Source organism: Pyrus communis, chromosome 15 (assembly GCF_963583255.1).
Source record: "Pyrus communis chromosome 15, drPyrComm1.1, whole genome shotgun sequence".
In the NCBI taxonomy this organism is placed as follows: domain Eukaryota; kingdom Viridiplantae; phylum Streptophyta; class Magnoliopsida; order Rosales; family Rosaceae; genus Pyrus; species Pyrus communis.
Genome location: NC_084817.1, coordinates 555,043 through 577,822, shown reverse-complemented (window position 1 = coordinate 577,822; position 22,780 = coordinate 555,043). Strand labels below are relative to the sequence as shown.

Here is a 22,780-nt window from a genome sequence, read left to right as displayed (position 1 = left end):
TATACCTTAAATAAATCAGAAGGTCGTTTGAGTGTGATGGTTAGGAGTTGTTCAAGTTGTTCAGTTGTTGCTTAAATGATTCAAAGTCAGCTGCTCAAATCTTGCACATGATAGTACACGCCATTAAGGAAACTGTGATCCTCTATTCACACTGTACGCTTCTGTGTTTTTTTCCATTTTGTCTGAAAAGTAATTTTCATTAATCCGAAAGAAGGTTACATGTCAACATATATGAAGGCAAAATAATCTTGATACATTGGGGAAAAACAAATACATAAAATTTCAGCCCAATTAAATAAGCAGAAGCTAAAACCTCCCTAATCTATGACCTTAGAAAGTTGCGTCAGCCGCCGTCACCACTATGAAAGTCTTGTCAACAGCTACTTGACACAGATACTAGAGAAAATGATTGAGTGGTGAAATCGACCAAGACTTTGCATCACAAAAGTACCAAACCCGCAACCAAAAGCACACCACATCCAGATTTTTTCACCAAAAACCCAGAACCAAGAGATAGTGACCAGATCCAAATCTCATCTACTAATCCCTGCAAATATATACAAACACAATAACACATGGATAGAAGGTGAGGCTAAAGGGGTATGCAAAATACCCTTAGTTTGGCCGCAGCAAAACACTTGGCCTCAAGGGACATCCGGCATGCCGGTTGGGGTAGGGAAAATAAAGGAGGGAAATAAATCTAGAAATCATATATGGCCTAGAGTGCGCATATCAGAACATAAGACGGGTTAGGGATGGATTATGTGGAAGGGAGACAAGGTGAAAAAGTAAGGGAAAATGCAGTTTTGGATTTGGAAAGAAACAGCCAAAGGAGAGGGAGGGAAGAAGAGAAGGGACATGAAGCCCAAAAGTGAGATAAACTCGTGGGAAAATTTGAGACAGGGCTCAAAGAAATAGAGATAAAACTCAGGGAAGTTGAAAAAAAGAGAAGGGGAACAGGAGAAGGAGGAAAAGAGGATGGCAAGGAGATTGGACAAGGGTAGCCACCGGCAGGCTAGGGCTGGCGGCAAGAGTGTGTGCAAACTTGGGAAACTAGAGAGAACTTGTTTTTGACTTTTAGAGAGTTGATAGGTTTTGTGAAGGTTTTTACACTTCTGATTACGTAATTGAAATTAGATCAGTCGTGAATCAAAAGAATATGTGGTTGTTTAAGTACATGTAAACTCTATTATTCTGGGGTTTTTTAGTTGTTATATTCTTAGTCAAAGTTACAATGACCAATATTTAACATCTAAAAGCTCGTTTGCAAGTACTTTTAAAATGACTGAAATCGCTTTTATTGAAAATGTAATTAAAATCAATCCTTACTTAAAATGCAAGTGCATCATGAAAAAGCACTTAAAAGTGCTTCTTGCAAGAAGCACATAAGTAGTGCTTATTGTAAGAACTATTTCAAGTGCTTTTGAAACCCAAAAACATTTTATCTAAAAGCACTTTCATTCATTTTAAAAACACTTCCAAACGAGCTTAAATCATCGGACTATAGGATAAAGGATAATAACTAGTTGTAATGTGATAAACGCGAAACACGCTCTTTGGTGTATTTCGCAATTCGTGATTTGGAATTGGGGGCTAGCATGCATCAAAGGGAAGATTTGAGATTTTAAAATGTAGGAATAAGTATTTAACATAACAACTGATAACAGTTACAATTCGAGGTTAATACCGGGTGTCTAAATGAAAAGGAGGAACTACCTGTCTAGAATCATGAACCACTTAAGGAACAGTTCGCATTAAAAATCGTCGTCGTCGTCGTCCTCTGCAATATGGTTGGCAAGCTCTTGCTCCTGTTGTTGCCTCTCTCTCCTCTCAGCACTCTCTTTCTCCTTGTGTGGATTTGGAGGAAACCGCAGGGCCCGAACTGCTTCGTTGTGCATGTTGAGACAAAAGGCAATCCTGGAGTTGAAAGCAGCCTGAGGCTCATTAGTAGAGTAAATGTCTCCAGTTTCCTTGGACACCATCCACCCATTTGCATGATCTAACGAGGCCTCAATGGCGCCGTCGCGGATAGCCTTGGCCACGATGCTCTCAGCATCCGCAATTGGGTTTCCTGAAACCAATCTTAACTTCTCGGCAACATCAGCAAGCGAGATGCGCGAATAAGAGATGCTGATATTCCGCAATCCGGTCCTGATGACATTATGTCGCAGCCGAACAATTAAATTGTGGGTTTGATCCGTACCGAAAGTGCCAGCAAACTTTGATGCAACATTTCTGAATAGTTCTAAATCACCGATTCGAACAGCCTGACAATGCCAACAATTTGAAAAAGAAAAGGAGATAACATTTATCAGTTGATATTTAAGCAAGTAGTCAGACATCATTTAGGCAAGACGATTAACAGTCATGAGAATGTAGACTCACATTTGTAAGTTCAAAGTATGGCCTCAAAGCTTTTTCCATTCCTTTCTGCATAAAGATGATCCTCTCTGGTATTTCCCCAAGCAGCAGGCGAACCAAGACAGCCCATTTGTTACATTGAATTCGGAAACCTTGGGCTGCAAGAGGGGCTTTACGAGCAGCCTGCAAGAGAGACTCTTTTGCATCTGTATATTCCAATTGTATTGTCCGAATCTTTCCAAGGTAGAAGAGATAACGGCAAAACTGCATATAAAACAATTGTCTTAGAAATTCGCAATTTAGACACTTCAAACACGATGTCCAATTCTGGTAAAGAACGTTGACAAGCATTGATGGACACCATTAGGCACATATCACCAGAAAGCTGGTGAAGTGTACGACTCGAATATTGAGTCTTGAAAAGGTTTAAGAAAAAAAAACCCATGAGAAATGTAAACAAAGTTTCAGGGGGGGAAACAAAGCTCAAAATGCAGTTGCAAGTTCTTAAGGAATGCAAAGCTCCAACAGGGAAAAAATGGATAACTCCCGAGACTCTAGATTTATAAAACTGGACTCTAGTTATATAATCTGGAAAGAGATTACTGTACCTGTTGGTTTGAATGTGCTTCAAATCGTGGTGCCTTAGACCTTAGCTTCTCTGCCTGGTCATACAGGTTATAATGGAGATAGTTTCGAAGCAACAGGTTGAGAAGTGTTTCCTGCATAACATAACCATATAGTTTTAAGTTCTAACGTCCCAAATACAAAACAAACTGTAATTCCCTTGGACACTCACCTGACCCAACTCATCATGACGCAATGTGGCAATGCGATGCAGCGCAAGGAGGTTGCTAAAAAACAGATGCAATGAAATTAGAGCAGATACTACAATCCGACAGAGCAACCAGTGTCCTCAGGGTTCCTTTCATGTATTAAATGTGTACAAGCATGCATAAGAACATATGTAGCGAGAGGTTAAACGTAAAAGTTGCAAACAAAAGAGACATATTGGGTCAATTAACAGCTTACCCCCGAATTTCAGCAAGATTTCCGGTCAGCTCATAGCAAAACGAGTAATAAAAGTACAATCTGGATGCTAGTACATCGACGGTTCTTCTATTGAAACTCTTAATTCGAGCAATACTAGCTGAGGAACACGCTTTCGCCTGAAAGAATGACGCATGGAAAAGAAAAGAAAGTTTTCAAAATTGGGACAACTCAACACAGACAATGGAGAAATCAATCCAATAAGAATAGCAGAGTTATCGAATCAACCTCATCGAATCTTTTCTGATCAATCAGAAAAAGAATCACAAGCAAGTAACAGTAGATTTCGAGCTCGGGCAACGCGTGCTTTGCCGGAGCTTGAACAGCAGAAGCTGCAGCATCATTGTCAACTTCCATGTCATGATTATCATTCTGCACAGTACAAATTCAAACACAATAATTTGCACGAATTCAAACAAGAACATTGACTGAAATTAATGTAACAGTAAATAAACATTGTTCGATTATTCAAACACCTTAAGGTGGGCAGACAAATGCTGGTGTGCTTCAGAACCGGGAAGAAGAGCGAAATCGAGAAATGCAGAGAGCACGGCGGCTGTGAGCTTGCGGCGGAGCGCAACCGTGAGGCGGACGGCGCGGGATATTCTGCGGACCTCTTTGGTGGAGGAAGCGGCCTCAATAAACGACGCCGCCTCCTTCAAATCTACGTTGTTAGGAAAAGCCCCAAATTTCAGAATTAGATATGCAACTGATGAGGAAACGAAAACCCTAGAAGTTGGAAGAAATCTGAGACAGAGATTTTGAAGCTTACGCTGCAGAGTGGAAGCTGAATCCGAATGGAAAGAGGGTTTGGATTGGGATTGGGATTCGTCGTCTTTCATCTGCACGTCTTGAGTACTCATCTCTTCGTTCTCATTCAATAACACCTACCTACCAGAATTTTTGCAGCACCTGCTTTTTCTCTTGGTTGCAGGCAGTTTATAGGATTTTAAAAGAGTTTACAAATTCTGTGGCATTTATCAATATTTAAAAAAAAAAAAACTAATGAAAATGTTTTGAAAACTTTGAGTTTTAATGATAAGGATAAAATAAAAGGTAAAGTAAATAGTATCAAGTTTGATTTTTTAGTGTAAAAATGTGGTTTTTCGTTAAAGTGAACAATACTGTGGGCTTTTCGTTAAAACTCTCTATTTTAAATCAATCAAAGTAGAATTTATGAGTATTAACTATTTAATAAAGATTTTAAAATTTTATAAAACTTCATAGAAATCTGCATGTATTTATTCAAGATTTTGAAGTAATTTATAAAAATTTAATTATATTATATTTGGATGAAGAAATTTAAGATTACTAAATAGTTTTAAAATGATGGAAATTGAAATACCGAGATTTTATTTCTAGAATTTGTGAATTTCCGTGTTTGGAACAAATGAATTGAATACGAAATTTTTTATTATTAAACTCTCAATCATAGAAATTAAGAAATGACACTTATATACATTGAATTTAAACTTAGAAATTGGAGATCATAAATTCCAAGCTTTTTTTCCACGCGAAAATTCTAAATTTTTATGTTTATGAATTCAAATAAGGGAATTGATACACGTTAATTTATAAATTTTGACTTTGATCCAAATGCTAAGTTATTTCTCTCATCCAAACATAGGGTTAGAATTTGATCTTAAAGTATTTAAAGTGAAGGATTTGATGGAATTTATAGTGTTTTTTTTTTTTTTAAGGTTTTAAGGAATCAGGCCATTTTGAATGAATTCACCTAAAATACAAATAAAGTCTATAAAACTCCTTTAAATTTTTTGAATTTATAACCTTTTAAAACTCTTTTTGCAAGTTTTATTTCTCTTCAAGTCAAATTTCAGTCATCAGGTGAGAGGAACCAAAATATCGCCATTAAAAATTGAAGAAACAAAATAGGAAAAAAAAAATGTTATTGCTACTATAAAATTTTCATTGTTCACTTCAAATTTTTATACTTAGAAAGAAAAATACATTTATATTACACTTTTGAAAATAATTCTTTATACAAATTTTTATTCTGATACAATGATATTTTACTCAAATTCTAGGAGAAGAATATTAAACTACGTCGCAATTGAGGTAATCCCAAAACCTTTCGCTTAGTAACTAAGAGAAATATCATTAGATACAGGGATGCGCGCAGGCTGGGTTGATTCGGTTTTGGGTTCAAAACACGATCCAACCTATGTTCCAAACCACAATCGCGATTTAGCCTGCACACGTTACCAAATGAATTTTTGTATGCTACGGTCAGAGAGTTTTGTAGCACAGGCAATATATTTAGTCAAAAACTCGAAAAACCAATTAAGCTGAATAATTCATAAAATATGAGAAAATATTAAATTTAAAGAAATCTTCTACATGTGAATTAAGGAAAATATTACAATACCTGGTGAGGCGAGGTTATCATACCATTTATTGAGGCCCCAAACCATACGTTTTGTATACAAACCGGTACCCAAACCCGCACCCAACAAATCTTCACAGTTAAAAATACACTCATCATCTTAAAAGCACCACAAACATGCATTATACTGTTCTTGCAAAGCCAAAAAATGAAAGAGGAGGAAGAGGAGGGGAGGGGAGATAATTCTGACACAAAAAACTTTGGCAACATTAAAATAAAAGAATACGCTTATCAATCCAGATGGAAAATTACAACTGTTCAAACATCTCACCTAAAATCTACACGACAAAACGGAGGGATTCCCTCATGGAACTCTAAACTAAATCTACAGGGATCATGCCGTACAGTTAACATTAGAAGTCTGCCATACCACGGATAATAATAAACGACACGGAAAATACGGAAACTTGTAAACATAGATGTTTGATAAGATAAGGCGTCCATTACTTGACACTGGCCATTTTTTGTATGATGTTCCAATGACGCTCGTATCGCACATCAAGCAGCTGCCTGGATCGGCCCATTTGACCTATAGCCACGTCCCCTTCCACGAAACCCTCCCCTCCCACGGCCACGACCTGCACACCAATATTGTATTGAGAACCAACGCATAAACAATTTTCGGTTGGCTGCATCAGGGCTGCCCATGGAAGTCAATCAAGCAAAAGAATCCGGGCATGCACACATTATTCTCGTGTGGCTATATACAAGGGGAAAAAAGGAGATATACATACCACGGCCACCTTGAGCAGGTGCTTCTTCAATGTATCCTCCATCTTGCTGAGCATCGTACTGGGGATCATTGTACCCTCCTCTTCCACGGCCTCGGAAACCACGTCCTCTCCCACGGCCCCTACCCCTAAAGTTGCCCTGACTCTGGTCGTAACCTCCATCGTCATATTCAGTTGAGACAAAGCCATTCCCTACAATTATTATCAAAACAATTTAACCATTAAAACACTTCAAATGCCTGTTTTAAATCGAAAACTAGCTACCATTCAGGATATAATACTGTCCACCAATCAAGACACCTAAAACCATCACAACATTCTTGAATCACAATTACTCAAATCATTTTAGAACGTATCTATATTAAGGTATACAGGGTTGAAATTGGTAAAGGAAACCATTAAAGTGCCAGCAGAATTAATTGGAGAAAATTATAGAAAAAGGCAAGTAAAAGTGTGGAAACATTCTAACAGGCTACCTCTGAACCTTCCCCTTCCTCTGCCACGTCCACGTCCACGACCATTTGTTGTGCCCTCTGCAGAGAACAGAAATGTTCAACAAAATGTAGAGTAATACTAGAGGAGGAGGGGGGAGGGAAGAAGACAATTGCTAATTAAATGAATGTGGTTAGTAAAATGGTAGTACCTCCTTCATAATCAATCTCCGTTGATGCCTTCACAAGCTCAGCAGGTAAAGGGGGCTGATACCTGATGGTAGCAGTAGTTCACAAATGTTAATATGAACAACGGAAAAGGAACAACGGAACATAATTAGTACCAGAGTTTCATTTTCGACATGAAAGCAAGCAACTTATACTTGCAGACCGTAACAACATATACAACTATTCTCCTAGAATTTCTTAGCCTAATTTGTAAAGAAGGTTCTTACATATCTTAATGTGTGACTCAGCAATCCATAATGCTAATAACCAATGTAAATTGTTTATACATGTATTAGATACACAATTTATAAATAACCAGAGTTATAGGAGATCCTCCACTCCTTTGAGTAATATGGTTCCATATATTGTCAGGAAGAGATTCTACATACGCTAAGACAACTTGACTACACCCTCAGGTTATATTTCAAACAAGAAAAAGGTAACTAGTAGAAACTCACCCGATGGAGGATTGATTTATTTCCTTCTTTGAGAGAGTTATCACAATCATTGACACATGCCTTGTTGTCTCCAGACTGTGACAAAAACAGGACAACACGAGGTATAAAGTCACCAATAACAGACAAGGCCAAAAAAATAGTACCCCTCATGAGGTACTGCAACAAATCAGAGGTGTTCAAAATACGGTTTAAAGTTTAAACTAGGCTTACGTATCAAGGCCTTCCTCAAGAGGTTCATAGATATCAGTTATGTCTGTGGAACCAATTGTAGTGTTCTGATGAAGACCAACAATTCTTCTCTGAAACAACAGTAATAAGAATATCTTGTCAGCCTAATCCAAGAACGGAAACAAACATCTCACAAACAATATATAACGATTCAGAACAAGACACATAACCTTGATTAACTCCACAATCGTTACAGTCTTGTTGATGGCTCTTCCCATGGCCTTGAACACAACTTCATCCGATCCTTTTTCCTGCAAGGATGCGGCACAAGCGGATAAAGAAAACCTAAGGTATTGTAATAACTAATATAGGTCTAAAATAACCTAAATTACATCCGAAGTCTCTTGGATAAGCAAAATCTAAGGTGCTGTATCAAGTAATATAGGTTTATCAAAACCTAACATAAATCCGAAATCTCTATTCAATCTTTATTCATTCATCCCTACGCATTCTCCAACTTCCATACGCATTATATACTACCATATAATCGCATACGAGCAGAAAATCAACAGCAGCAGGTAAACACACAAGATTAACATCATGGTTTGAATTTGTTTCATCATAATACACAACAAAATTTCATTATTTTCAATTTTTTTTTTTCAATTCTATGCATCCGAAAGCAGAAATTAAACACAAAAAATGGAAGAAAAAAAATAGAGGAGAGGGAGAGAGAGACCTGAAGCAGGGTCATGGCGTAGGTGATGTAGTTGCGCATCCTGCCCTGACTGGTAATCCTAATCTCGTTCTCATCGATAGGCGTCTCCACTCTCGGCTTCTCCACTCTCTGGTAACGATCCATCTCTTCCGCCCTACAATTTTTTAAAAGCACAGAATTAATCATCTCCAAAAAAACCAAAAGAAAATTTAAATTAAACAATCACGCTATACAAATTCCAGGACAAACAAAACAAAACCAGGTCCCAAACGCACAGCTCAACACAAACAACAAAATCAAAAAATTTCTCCGGAAAACAGATTCTCGGAAACCAAACAGAAGCTAAGGAGGCGGAACATGCAGAATCGAGAGGGGAGAGAAGGAAACGGAGGGTTGGATCTGGACGGAGAGAGGAAGGGGAACATACCGGTGGTGGTGGTGGTGATTCAAAAAAGGATAAGTAAGCGCTCCACACAAAAATAAAGCCCTCTTCTACGGCTTCGTTTTTCTTTTACGCCCTAATCCGCAGCGCGGGGTTGCCTCTTGGTTTATATAGTCTCCACGAAACTACCCTAACCACGATCTTCACTTCCTTCCCCGTCTATGTCTCCAATCAGTTGCTACTTCCTCAAGGGGTTTGTAGAGCCCGGCCCATATACGGTGTTGAGCCTCTCATAATTTTCAAATATCAATGAATAAAAAACACACTTTACAATGTCGTATTTTTATGATTTCGTCTTTCTCTTTAAACTTTCAATTTGATTTTAAACCTCTATTTTTTTTTCATTTCTTCTAAGTTTTCCATGTTAAATATTCTGTAAAATTGATGGTTATTTTCTTCCATTTTATACAATAGAATTGCATATGTGTAACTTTAATTATTTTCTTAATTGTTTCTCATAACTCGATTATTATATTTTCCAAGTATTTATCACAGTTTCAAGTATTAATTCTTTTACCTTGCAGATATGGTATTTTTTTGACGTATATACCCCTAAAAATTAGTCATGTTCGTTACGCATACAGAAATTTTGAACATTTGTGACAATTAATTGGTCGTTACATTGGCCCTACTTATAAGTTTAGAGAGACTTGTCACTTAGTCTGTTTGGTATTGCTTTTTTTTTTTTTTTTTTACTAAAAACTGCTTCACTTTAAAGTTAAGCAGTGACACACCCCGACCGAGATCGGAGCGTGCTGGCCGTCACACGAAGGTGACGTAGCCATGTGCACGTGCGGAAACCAATAAAGTAATAATATAAAAGTACGAATAATTAAAAACTAGCATACAAAGTACTAAAACAAGTGCTAGTAAGTGAGATACAAATTCAGAGCAAGACTATAGCAGTCCAAAAGAAAAGTCGCGACATAAGTACACCCGAATGGGACCCTACACTGGTGAGTATCTGTCAGAAAAGCCGGGAGAATCCTCTGGGAATACCATCGAAACTGCTAATCAACTAGAACCTGGAGGGGCGCAAAACAAAAGCGTGAGTGGGCAAAAACAAAGCTCTTTGAAAACCAATTAGCAAAATACATTATAACCCCTCGCCGTAAAACCTGTATACTTCCCAGAAATAAACATATATACGTATGTATAGATATGCCAAACATGCTCAAGGGTATGCCAATCATGCTCAAGAATATGCCATGTCAGAACCTCATAATGAATGCAAGTGCCCAGGTATAAATCACATCAATAGCATAACATCTGGCAGCCGGAGTCACCTAACGTGACCTGTACGGCTGCATATAGAACTCAAATCTCAAACTCAATAACTGAACCTGCCCACGAGTCGGAACCACCTAAAGTGGTCTGTACGACAGGCCTGGGTGTAACATATATATACACTCTAGTGCTACGATCACGTGAAGGTTGTGCGAATAATCGCGGGTCACCTACGAGTCGGAACCACCTAATGTGGTCTGTACGACAAGACTGTGCACCTAACTTGGATCCAAGCTGAGCATGTGGTGCGGGAGGTAAACATCACGTGAAGGACTGTGCCCTACTCTGGGCGGGAGCACTAACACGGGGGGTGCAGGTTATGAGCTCTCTAAGCATCTCAAACTACTGCTGAATGTAAACATGAATACCACTTATCTGGCACTTACCTGTGCGTCCACAGCACCCAATATGCATATGTATATGCATGCCACTACTAATGTATGCAATGATGCATAAACGATAATAATAAAGTGCATGGCATAACATAAATAACCCTTTTTAATCAATTTCTGGGAATATAAGTGTATATAGGTATATACGGAAAACAAAAGTCCACTCACTGGTATGTGGAAGGGTCGTAGCCCCCCTGCCTCGAGTGCGAACGCTCGTCCTCGGGGTACGTGTCACCTATATGCGAAATAACTATAAAAACGTTAACTTTAAAGCACATAACCAACTTCTCGTAATAACTTCTCATACATTGCTCAAAATGGACAAATGAATATACCAACGTGCTCTACACAACCTCAGGATCACAACCATATTTTTAGAAAAAATTTCCTCCGCCGCACGCGCAGGCACGTGCGGCGCACACTGACGACGTCAACTGACGAGTGAGGAATATTCCGTCAGTTTTGACAGATTCCGTCAACGGCGTCAGGAATATTCCGTCAACTCTGACGGAATATTCCGTCACCTTCTCCGTTCAGTCTCCGGTGCCGTCGCCGGCGCCGGAAAACCGGAAAAACTTCAAACCTTGTTTTCTCGTTCGTTTCTCAACCAATTTTCATGATTCTTGGACCAAAATGAAGCTTAGGACTAGTAGAATCACGATAGACTACTTTTAAAGGCTAAAAATCACGCGATCATACCTGTCTCAAAACTCAAAACTCGGCCAACTTCGACCACGGTGATCCCGACGTCCAAAATCGTCCAACGAAGCACTCCTAGGCTCCTCGTGACACCACCAAGCTACCTACGAGCTTAGAAATCCCCAAAACTCAATGAATAATCTTTGAATGAATAGTACACAAATCGGCCATTGTCGAATCGACGTGAAAACGAAGGATTTCTCACCTGACAATGGTATGGCTGTGCTCGCCTCGACCTCACGAGTTCAATGGTGTAGTTGGTTCCCTCGATCTGTTAAGGTTTGGGTGATTTTGTGTGTTGTCCGTACGTTTTCAGAAGGAAGAGGAAGGAATGGAGCTCGGTGGAGAGAGAGACAGGGAAAGGGCAGAGAGACAGTGTCTGTGAGTGTATGTGTGTGGTTCAACACCTGCCACACCACACAAAACAACCAATAACGTGACGAAAACGTACTAGGGGCAAACTTGTAATTTCACACGTACGTTTCGATATTTCCGGGATGGGATGTCACAAGCAGTATAAAAGAGTTTGGTAAAAGTAAAATATTCTGCTTATTTTAAAAGCAACAGACTCCAGACAGCAACTTTTAAAAGCAACATGTAAAATGCTTTAAAAAGTTGTTTTAATAAAAAGCATAGTTGGGTCTTTTAAAAGCTGCTTTTTTTTTTTACTAAAACATTCCTTCCCCGTCTATGTCTCCAATCCGTTACTACTTCCCCTCGCCCAATCTTGCCTTTTGGGCCTGCTGAGTACGAATAAAAGCCTTAGGGTTTGTGGAGGCCAGCCTATATATAGTATTGAGCTTCTCATAATTTTCAAATATCAGTGAACAAAAAACACAATTTACAATGTCATAGTTTTGTGATTTCGTCTTCTCTGTAAACTTTCAATTTGATTTTGAACTTCTATTTTTTTTCAATTCGTCGAAGTTTTCCATGTTAAGTTGATGGTTATTTTCTACCATTTTATACAATAGAATTGCATATGTGTAACTTTAATTATTTTCTTAATTGTTTCTCATAACTCGATTTTCATATTTTCCAAGTATTTATCAGTTTCAAGTATTTATTATTTTACCCTATAGATATTGTATTTTGTTGACGTATATACCCCTAAAAATTAATCATGTTCGTTACGCATACATAAAGTTTGAACATTTGTGACAATTAATTTTACACTGGCCCTAATTGTAAGTTTAGAGAGACTTGTCACTTGGTACTAAGGTCTAGTAGTATTCTTTTTCAAATGCACGTGAGAAGTCTTAGGTCCTGTTTGGTATTGCTTTTTTTTTTTCCTAATAACTGCTTCGCTTGAAAGTTAAGCAGTAAAAAAGTGTTTGGTAAAAGTAAAATATTCTGCTTATTTTAAAAGCAACATACTCCAGACATCAGCTTTTAAAAGTAGCATGTAGATTGTTTTTAAAAGCAATTTTAATAAAAAGCATAGTTGGATCTTTTAAAAGCTGCTCTTTTTTTTTTTTTTTTTTTTTTAGCTAAAATATTCCTTCCCTGTTTATGTCTCAAATCAATTACTACTTCCCCTCGCCCAATCTTACCTTTTGATCCAAGTACGAATAAAAGCCTTAGGGTTTGTGGAGGCCGACCCATATATAATGTTACTTTTAAAAGCTGTTTTTTTTTTTTTTTTTTTTACTAAAATATTCCTTCCCCGTCTATGTCTCCAATCAATTACTATTTCCCCTTGCCCAATCTTACCTTTTGGGCCAGCTGAGTACGAATAAAAGCCTTAGGGTTTGTGGAGGCCGACCCATGTATAGTGTTGAGCCTCTCATAATTTTCAAACATCAACGAACAAAAAACACAATTTACAATGTCCTATTTTTGTGATTTCATCTTCTTTGTAAACTTTCAATTTGATTTTAAACCTCTATTTTTTTTTTTCAATTCGTCTAAGTTTTCAGTTTCAAGTATTTATTATTGAGTGCTACTATTACCACCCATCTGTCTTATTTCTACACCCGCTCTTTATTAAAAAAAGTTTAATTACCAATTTATCCTCACGTAAAATGTCAAATAAGGACTAAGGGAAACAAGATCAGATCATTCACTTCCACCCACACTCCCAGCAACTCGTAATCTCAATTCCCAAACGTCTCGTTGTCACTTTATTCCTTCTAAATTTTAATTTATGTTTATTGGATCCTAAATTATTGAATCACGAATTGATCTTTGTATTCGTCGAGCTCGTCATAGTACAAATCCCAAACACATTGAATGCATCAAGCCATATATGGATGTCATCAAAGTTTCTTTCTCTATCGATTTCGCTTCTTATTCTTTCGGCTTTGATTCTATGATTGGTCGAGCGACTGACTCTTCGTTTTATTGTTGCATTACCTCCGTGGTCAGCCATGGGGATAGTCGGGATGGTGGTAAAAAGTGTAGAATGGTGGTCGCTGTTTTACTTCCCTCTATTTCAATCATATAAATATAATCATTTTCCTTATATTAAAATATTATTTAAATAATTAAAAAATAGATGGGAGAACAGGCTAGAGAAGCAATATGGATGTCAAGGGGTAGGTTGTACTTCTCATCAGTCAGTAATGGCTATGGGATTGGTGAACAATGTCAAGGGTGAAGATTGGAAGGGTACTTTGGGGATAATGGTGGGTGGGAAGATAGTAAGTTATTTTTCTTATTTTGTATGGTGGGTGAGATTATAACGTGGGTGTAAACATAGGACAATGCGTATGGTAACACTCTTATTATTTTACCCTATAGATATGGTATTTTGTTGACGTATATACCCCTAAAAATTAGTCATGTTCGTTATGCATACAAATATTTTGAACATTTGTGACAATTAATTGGCCGTTACATTGGCCTTAATTGTAAGTTTAGAGAGTTTTGTCACTTAGTACTAAGGTCTAGTAGTGTTCTTCTTCAAATGCAGGTGAGAAGTCTTAGGCCTTGTTTGATATTGCTTTTTTTTTTTACTAAAATTGCTTCACTTTAAAGTGAAGCCGTAAAAAAGTGTTTGGTAAAAGTAAAATATTCTGCTTATTTTAAAAGCAACAGACTCAAGACAGCAGCTTTTAAAAGCAGCATGTAGGTTGCTTTTAAAAGCTATTTTAATAAAAAGCATAGTTGGGTTTTTAATAAATATTTTCAATTGCTGCGTACCTTGATTAATTTTTTTTAGGTGACATTATTTAGCTTTCCACACACATTTTATCCTTTAGAGAAAAAAAAGTAAACGCTACCATTGTCACCACCATCATTACCTCCACCTCCACCATTGTTGCCACCACCACTACCACCACCGCCACCATTGTTACCACCATCGATGCCGCCATCGCCACCACCACAACCATGCATCACTACTGCAACTGCCATCACTACCATTACAACCACAACTGCCACTGCCACTACCACCATTGTTGTTGTCACCCTCACTCCTACTATTATGTCCATTTGTTATTGTATATAGTTATATTACTTTTCTATTAAATTTTACCAAACGTTTTTACGCTACTTTTTATACTCACAACATTTTTAAAATTTAGTTAGCCAAATACTCATCAGCTTTATTTTACAGTTGATTATTCTTAAAGCACGACAAAAGCAATTTTTAAAAAAGCATAGCAATCCCAAACTGACCCTTATTAGGTTCAAATTTCGAAAAATATATCGTTTCGAAAAAATAGACTCAAAAATCAAATTGAAAGTAAGAACAAGGGGGCATTGCTAAAACTTTCCTTTTAACATAATATGTGAGAGGTCAACCAAATGCCGTTAGACCAATTAATCATGTGATCTTGTCAAAGCTAATCGAAAATAACCTATTTTCACCTACAAATCACACACCCCTAGTTAATTTCTATAATTTGATATTCTTTAATTCATTCGATACGATGACCGCAAATTACGAGAGTTTGAGGAGTAAAAAAGCATGTGCGAATAGCACATCCCAAAAAAAGAAAAGGAAAACCCACCTTTGAGAGTCTTCCCCACCCCAAAAGGATGGACGCGGTGGCCAAGCCACCACCGGTCCCCTTTTTGAATAAAAAAATAACCTTACCACTATCTTGGATAAAAAATGACCTCCCCTTCTACTGTTCTTTGCCATTGGTAATTGGAAAACTGCAAGCAACATGAAACGACCTTTAACAAGGCAAATAGTAATACGAGACAAGAGGGACAAAAGTCTCAAGCAGACTGGATGCTTTTTTCACAATTGTTACAGATCAATAATTCCATGACTACAATTCACAGATAAATCTACACTGGACCCAGCATTGTTGAGTTTATTCTTCAACCAACCAAGCACATCAAGCAATTAGCTCAGTCCTTCACAAGAAGAATTGCACATTTTCTTGGCTCTTTGGCGCCCCGTTACCAACAACTAACGGATCAATGATTTTTTTCCACCCGTTAAAATCCAGACTGGAGCCAGCATCTGGCAATACAAATCCATTGACAAAGAAAGTAGGTGTTCCGTACACCCCTCTTGAAGTGCTAAACTGCATGACGAAAGACAATGAACATGAAAAAACCGAATATTGGGAAGACTACACGGTTCTAATGGTCAACCATATGACTCCTGCAAATGAGAGATTGTGTGTGCGGTAGCATTTTTCATAATGTGCCTAATCGTAACACCAATATAAGCATACTAGTTATTCAAAATTATATGTAACGTAGAAACGACATATACTGCATTACCTTGAAGGAAACCCTTGTTTTCAGATCCGTTTTCAGGTCACTGAAGCCGAATTCAAGGGCGCTGTGATAGGAGTTCCCAATCACTTCTGTGACAGAGTTCACTAGGTCATTTACAACAGCAACCCTGGAAATGTTGCGAGTTTGAGCATTATAATACCTCTCCTGTTTAATTTTTTGAGACAATTTCAGATCAACAGAAACTTCAATACCAACAACACATAGATATCTTGGCTAATAAGCTACCAAGTAACCAAATAGTAGCTTTCGTCTAAGAAATATGAGCTCGAAATCCAGCGAATTAGCCTAGCAGCTGAGTAATGGATCAAATAAGTGAATTCCCGAGAGCGATTCAAGAAATTTCTACATAATGCAGATTGCAGATAGATAGACCGATAGTAGCAAATGAAAAACAAGTAGAAATCAGCACCCAAAAAGGATATGCTACGAAATTAACAACTAATGAAGTGATCTTAACCTGATTCTTGAAGAACCACTCCAACAATGGGAATGTAGCAGAAGGTTTCAGCTGATTTACGATGTGCAGAGCCCGAGAAGTAACGAAAGCATTGTCATGGTAACTGCAGCTTCAGAAACAAGATTCTTTGAGTAATTTCATATCTACCGATCAGGGTTATCGGCTACAATTTAACCTGGCGCCTCAAAGTCTGATTTCTGCAAAACTAAGCCTGGTTTATTTGTCGGTTTAAGCTCTACGCTAACAAGACTTCCCGCTTTGCGAGGAAGGCAGACTTACCCTTACTTTGCAGACATGCTATCTGTCGGTTTCATTTTCATTAATTTAATCGCTTTGATTTTTCGTTGTACATAAGCTTCTGACTTCAAATTCATAACATGCAATCGATTTCTCAAAAACTACACGACTTCAATTGCTCATATTGGCCATTTACCATGGTGGAAAAGTGCTGAGCCTTGCACGATGACATGAGTTCAAACCCGTCGGCTAATCTAATCATTAATCTAACAACATCTATCGGTTGAAAAAAAAAAAAAAATTGTTCTTATCCAATTTCTGACAAACACATAGGCGCAGAGAGAGAGAGAGAGAGGGGAATCTGTTACTTACGGCAACGGTAAGAGGTGAATTGCCACAGTGACGCGAGGGGCGTAGTGCTCGACGACTTGTTTGAGGGGCGGCCAGGCATCCCTGCTGTCTGGGCAGACCGGGTCGAAGAAAGCTTCGATCAGGATCGAATCGGAGTCAACTAGGTGATGTCCGTACAAAAACCCATCGTATTTTGAAGGGGGCAAGCTCTGCGCGCATCCGCTCAAAACCAGCACGAACAACAACGTTAAAGCTGTTTCGAGTTTAAGGATTCTGTGCTTTGATTCCGCCATTCTTTTTCTTCCGCTTTTGTCTCTCTGTTTCCTCGAGTGGACCGTATGAAGGCAAATCACCTGAGCTGCACCAAGACTGCATGTAACCGCCTGTGGAAATGTACCTTCCCTGGATTTTGACAAAATTAAATTAAATGGTTATCTTTGTATCTTCCCGGGTTTAAGGCTAAATTAGTTGGTAAAGAATTGATTAAACTTTGGGCCTCCTGCTGGTGGAATCAGGCAGCCCAAGTGTCTGCCGTTGTATTAAACAGTCAAATACGCATTTTTTTTTTTGGGAAGTTATTTTTTTTTTTTTTTTGACAAACGATATTATCAACACTAGGAGGAAGGGATAAGCTTAGCCTTACAATAGGCTAACAATAATGTGGTTCAAATTCACCTTTGGCGAGAATCGAACCTAAGATCTCTCATTTACAAGTGAAGAGAAATATCAGTAGACCGTAGTACTGAGTGACAAGTTATTGTTTGCTATTCATTATGTTTTTATTTTTGATATCAAAAATGTGATATTCTATAATCTATAGGCAGAGAAGCTCAAACTCGAATTAAAAAAAAAGGTTATACTTCGTTGGCCAACTAACCTAACATACATCTGCGCAAATCGTTTTACTCGAATTAACGGAACCGAAATTCGAGTTAAGAGATCGTACAAGAATTGTCAAGAAAAACTAAGAAACTATAACACTTTGCAATTATAGTATTAATTGTTGTGATGAGTTTTGCGACATCGTGGACAAGTAGGTAACTTGCAACGTATCAAATTTAGGAAGTTTGAATCGTGTTCACCATCTGGTCCACATTTCATGGGCCTATTCTCTCCTTACCAACAGGCAAACAACAGAATAAACGTTTCTTGTTCCTTGTGGGGCTTTTTAGTAGAGTGTTGAGTGTGCCAAAGGCCTATAAAGGGACACACTGACTTAAAGGTCTCGTTTGGTATGCAGAGTGAGATGAGTTATTTTCAATTAAATTGGACTTGTAGCCCAACCAATGTTTTGGTAAGATAAATTAAAACATAGATTGGATTGGCTACAAACCCGAAATAGGAAAAATATGATGCGTTATATTACCCAACCACACGCATGAGTTATGTAACTCATCCCTACCTAAGGTTCAATCTTATCCAGTTTACCAAAACGGACCAAAGAGTTTACGAAGACATAGGCATAATTTTGTTAGGCAAGACCAAAAATTTGAATTTGATTTAATTTTATAATTTTGTTAGGCCAGACCAAGAATTTCATTTGTATACAATTGATAGTCTTAAGGGTAATTCCAAGCAAATAAAGTTGTCGATTTTACGAGAGTCGATGAAAATATGTGTCGTAAACAGTTTTTAAGTAATTGATTTTTACTTAAAACATACTGCGAGAGGGAAAATAGTTGTACTGTTGTGAATAATATGTGGATGGCCCACATGCATGGTTTGTTACTATTTATGCACACTATTTTCACTATTCATTTGTGGAAAATTTGTAAAGTGAATAAACTTCAGGCCTCCTGCTAGAATCAGGTAGCCCAAGTGTCTGCGGATAATGTGAAGGAAATTGTATTAAACAGTCAAATACGCACTTTTTTTGTGAAGTTATTGTTTTTTTTTTTTTTGGACAAACGATACCATCAACACTATGGGGAAAGGGTAAGCTTAGCCTCACAATGGGCTAATAACAATAACAATGTGGTTCAAATTCGGCTTTGGCGATAATTAAACCTAAGATCTCTTGTGACATCCCACATCACCCAGGGGAGTGATCCTTAAATGTATATTCTCATTTCTACCTGGCACGAGGCCTATTGGGAGCTCACTGACTTCAGGTTTCGTAGGAACTCCGAAGTTAAGCGAGAAGGGGGGTAGAGCAATCCCATGATGGGTGACCCACTGGGAAGTTGCTCGTGAGTTCCCAAAAACAAAACCGTGAGGGAATGGTAAGCCCAAAGCGGACAATATCGTGCTACGATGGTGGAGCAGGCCCGGGAAGTGATCCGCCTCGAGCCGGGATGTGACAATTTGGTATCAGAGCCTAACCCTGGTAGTGGTGTGCCGACGAGGATGTCGGGCCCCTGAGGGGGGTGGATTGTGACATCCCACATCACCCAGGGGAGTGATCCTTAAATGTATATTCTCATTTCTACCTAGCACGAGGCCTTTTGGGAGCTCACTGGCTTCGGGTTCCATAGGAACTCCGAAGTTAAGCGAGAAGGGGGCTAGAGCAATCCCATGATGGGTGACCCACTGGGAAGTTGCTCGTGAGTTCCCAAAAACAAAACCGTGAGGAAATGGTAAGCCCAAAGCGGACAATATCGTGCTACAGTGGTGGAGCGGGCCCGGGAAGTGATCCGCCCCGGGCTGGGATGCGACATCTCTCACTTATAAGTGAAGAGAAATATCAATAAACCGTAGTACTGAGTGACAAGTTATTGTTTGCTACTCATTCTGTTTTTATTTTTGATATCAAAAATGTGATATTCTATAATCTATAGGCAGAGAAGTTCAAACTCGAATTAAAAAAAAAGGTTATACTTCTTTGGCCAACTAGCCTAACATACATCCGCACAAAACATTTTACTCGAATTAACGGAATCAAAATTCGGGTTAAGCGATCATATAAGAATTGTCAAGAAAAAATAAGAAACTATAACACTTTGCAATTATAGTATTAATTATTGTGATGAGTTTTGCGACATCGTGGACAAGTAGGGTGACTTGCAAGGCATCAAATTTAGGAAGTTTGAATCGTGTTCACCATCTGGTCCACATTTCATGGCCCTATTCTCTCCTTAATCCCAACAGGCAAACAACAGAATAAACGTTTCTTGTTCCTTGTGGGCCTTTTTAGTAGAGTGCTGAGTGTGCCAAAGGCCCATAAAGGGACATGCTGACTTAAAGGCTTCGTTTGGTATGCAGAGTGAGATGAGTTATTTTCAATTAAATTGGACTTGTAGCCCAACCAATGTTTTGGTAAGAGAAATTAAAACATAGACCGGATTGGCTACAAACCCGAAATAGGAAAAATATGATGCGTTATGTTACCCAACCACACGCATGAGTTATGTAACTCATCCTTACCTAAGGCTCAATCTTATCCAGTAGTGGACCAAAGAGTTTACGAAGAGATACGCATAATTTTGTTAGGCTAGACCAAAAATTTGAGTTTGATTTAATTTTATAATAATCAATCTCCTTCATTAAATAAAAATTTTGAAGTTTGAAAAAGTGTTTCGATTTTTGCGTTCAATATGTTACACGCAAGAATTTCATTTATATACAATCGATAGTGTGAAGGGTAATTCTAAGCAAATAAAGTTGTCGATTTTACGAGAGTCGATGAAAATATGTATCGTAAATAGTTTTTAAGTAATTGATTTTTACTTAAAACATATTGCTAGAGGGAAAATAGTTGTACTATTGTGAATAATATGTGGATGGGCCATATGAATGATTTGTTACTATTCATGCACTTTATTTTCACTATTCATTTGTGGAAAATTTGTAAAGGGAATAATATTCTCTTTGCTTATAAAATGAATGAGAGGTGAGGAGAGATACGAATGAGGATAGAAGCAGCTGAGAAGAGAGGAAGAATAGAGAGATAATATGGAGAGTTGTCTTTATACTCCTATTATTCCAAATTATAATGAAAGCACCACTGCTGCCTCGAGAACGTACTCCAGTCATACTAACTGTAGAAGAACCTCGTAAATTTTGTGTTTTGTTTCATTTATTCCACTGTATACACTGACGATTTTACAACATGTACCAAGATATTTCACTTTTAAGAAACTTGCGAAACACGAAACGCGTGAACAAAGGGGAAATAACAGATCCACGTCACCATTGCCTACTCACACTGTAAACCACCCAGCCAGTCACCAAGTCACTTTCCCACCTCAGAATTCCATCTCCCCAAGCCATGGTATTTATTTCTCATTTTCCCATGACTTTTCGTTTTGTCTTGTTTGAAAAACCCTAATTTCCGCTATGTTTTGCTGCGCACAACAACATCACTCCTCACCTGACCAACTTCTCCACCGGCCACCATAAAAAACCTTAGTTCTACTGTAGAATTTGAATTTTCCGGTTCACTGTAGGAGTTTGATTCCCGTAAAGAAAACATCGAAATGCTGCTTTCGGTGTTTTTGACGATGTTTCTGCCGTGCGTGGGGATAAGCGCGGTGTTCATAGTGTACGTATGTCTGTTATGGTACGCTACGAACGACCAGGCCGGCGACATTGGCCTGCCTGTCAAGCAGGTTTCCGAGAAGGGGTTGTCGGCGTCAGAACTCGACAAGTTGCCTAAAATAACGGGGAAAGAGGTGATGGCGGAGAGGAGGGAATGTGCGGTGTGTTTGGACGATATCGACGGAGAGCAACCGGCGCGGGTGGTTCCCGGCTGTAACCACGCCTTCCATCTGCTGTGCGCCGATACCTGGCTTTCGAAGCACTCGTTTTGCCCGGTTTGTCGAGCAAAAATTCACCCGGTTGATCAGTCTCTCGATGTTTCTGAGAATCCGTGCTGATTACGAAACAAAAGAAAAGCAAAAGCTAGCTGTAGTTTCATTTTGCTACTCTATTGACAGAAATTTTGTTATTAATTAGCCACTAGATTGTTATTGTTTATTGTCAAATTTATTATTTTCTGAGTTGTATCAATCTACGTATATATAATTTCCATTTTTTACGGACCTTTTCTTCTCTTTTTTTTTTCCTTGAAACAAAGCGATTCGAAAAGAACTGCAATACTATAACAATGACATAAGAAATAGTGGTACAGTTGCAATAAATGTCGACATTAGATGTTAAATATGATGGACTATGCTAAACAGTGAAAGTGGCATCTAATGTCGGCATCTCTTGCGACTGTAAACAGTAGATGTCTTCTCACGACCAATTTCACTACCACTTTCATAACAAAGGAATGGTTACTACAAGGAATAAAAATTGAAATTGGAATTAATAAACACGAGGAACTTTCCCTTACGTTTAGTTGATCTAATTGTTTATTCTTACTTTCTTTCTTTCTACATTCTCCGATTCCTTCATTTTTCCAACTTTTGTTAAGTGAACATGCTCAAAATTCAGAGGCAATGTTGAAAAAACTTTATTTCCAAAATTAAGGCTCTTCATGAATTATCTCTCATGTAACTTCATTATAGATTATTTGTCACCTCATATTTGAACGTCAATTCTCCTACTAATATTATATATTTATATTGGAAGCCAAACAAATTTTGATTCATGAGTTCCCACCTGAAAATTGAAATTCCTTCCACAAATGATTTCTTCATTCATTTCGTTGATTGCAAGCAATGAATCTAGTCCGTAATCAGTGTATCCACAGAATTGGGCAGCTGGAACCATAAATCCTGCC

The 22,780-nt window shown here is 38.1% G+C and overlaps 4 protein-coding genes across 4 annotated transcripts; 1 reads left to right on the top strand and 3 right to left on the bottom strand.

The window, feature by feature from the left end:
* Positions 1 to 1,630: 1,630 nt before the first annotated feature.
* Positions 1,631 to 4,340, bottom strand: LOC137717848 (probable 26S proteasome non-ATPase regulatory subunit 3). Its single transcript, XM_068457335.1, has 8 exons — positions 4,181 to 4,340; positions 3,885 to 4,072; positions 3,637 to 3,780; positions 3,391 to 3,527; positions 3,158 to 3,212; positions 2,970 to 3,080; positions 2,386 to 2,625; positions 1,631 to 2,267 (listed from the first exon to the last, which is right to left on the bottom strand). The coding sequence occupies exons 1-8, from the start codon at positions 4,269 to 4,271 to the stop codon at positions 1,755 to 1,757; spliced, it is 1,479 nt and encodes a 492-aa protein (XP_068313436.1). The 5' UTR covers positions 4,272 to 4,340; the 3' UTR covers positions 1,631 to 1,754.
* A 1,681-nt stretch (positions 4,341 to 6,021) lies between these two features.
* On the bottom strand, positions 6,022 to 9,129 carry LOC137717408 (uncharacterized). Its single transcript, XM_068456772.1, has 9 exons — positions 8,974 to 9,129; positions 8,568 to 8,700; positions 8,059 to 8,139; positions 7,871 to 7,959; positions 7,661 to 7,735; positions 7,187 to 7,248; positions 7,020 to 7,076; positions 6,547 to 6,735; positions 6,022 to 6,390 (listed from the first exon to the last, which is right to left on the bottom strand). Exons 2-9 carry the CDS (start codon positions 8,688 to 8,690, stop codon positions 6,311 to 6,313), a joined length of 756 nt encoding a protein of 251 aa, XP_068312873.1. The 5' UTR covers positions 8,691 to 8,700; positions 8,974 to 9,129; the 3' UTR covers positions 6,022 to 6,310.
* A 6,383-nt stretch (positions 9,130 to 15,512) lies between these two features.
* LOC137718279 (uncharacterized) lies at positions 15,513 to 17,511 on the bottom strand. Its single transcript, XM_068457799.1, has 4 exons — positions 17,137 to 17,511; positions 16,528 to 16,630; positions 16,053 to 16,214; positions 15,513 to 15,850 (listed from the first exon to the last, which is right to left on the bottom strand). The coding sequence occupies exons 1-4, from the start codon at positions 17,406 to 17,408 to the stop codon at positions 15,680 to 15,682; spliced, it is 708 nt and encodes a 235-aa protein (XP_068313900.1). The 5' UTR covers positions 17,409 to 17,511; the 3' UTR covers positions 15,513 to 15,679.
* Positions 17,512 to 21,310: 3,799 nt separating this feature from the next.
* Positions 21,311 to 22,090, top strand: LOC137716824 (E3 ubiquitin-protein ligase ATL23-like). The gene has a single exon (XM_068456195.1). The coding sequence runs from the start codon at positions 21,531 to 21,533 to the stop codon at positions 21,927 to 21,929; it is 399 nt and encodes a 132-aa protein (XP_068312296.1). The 5' UTR covers positions 21,311 to 21,530; the 3' UTR covers positions 21,930 to 22,090.
* The last annotated feature ends 690 nt before the right edge of the window (positions 22,091 to 22,780 follow it).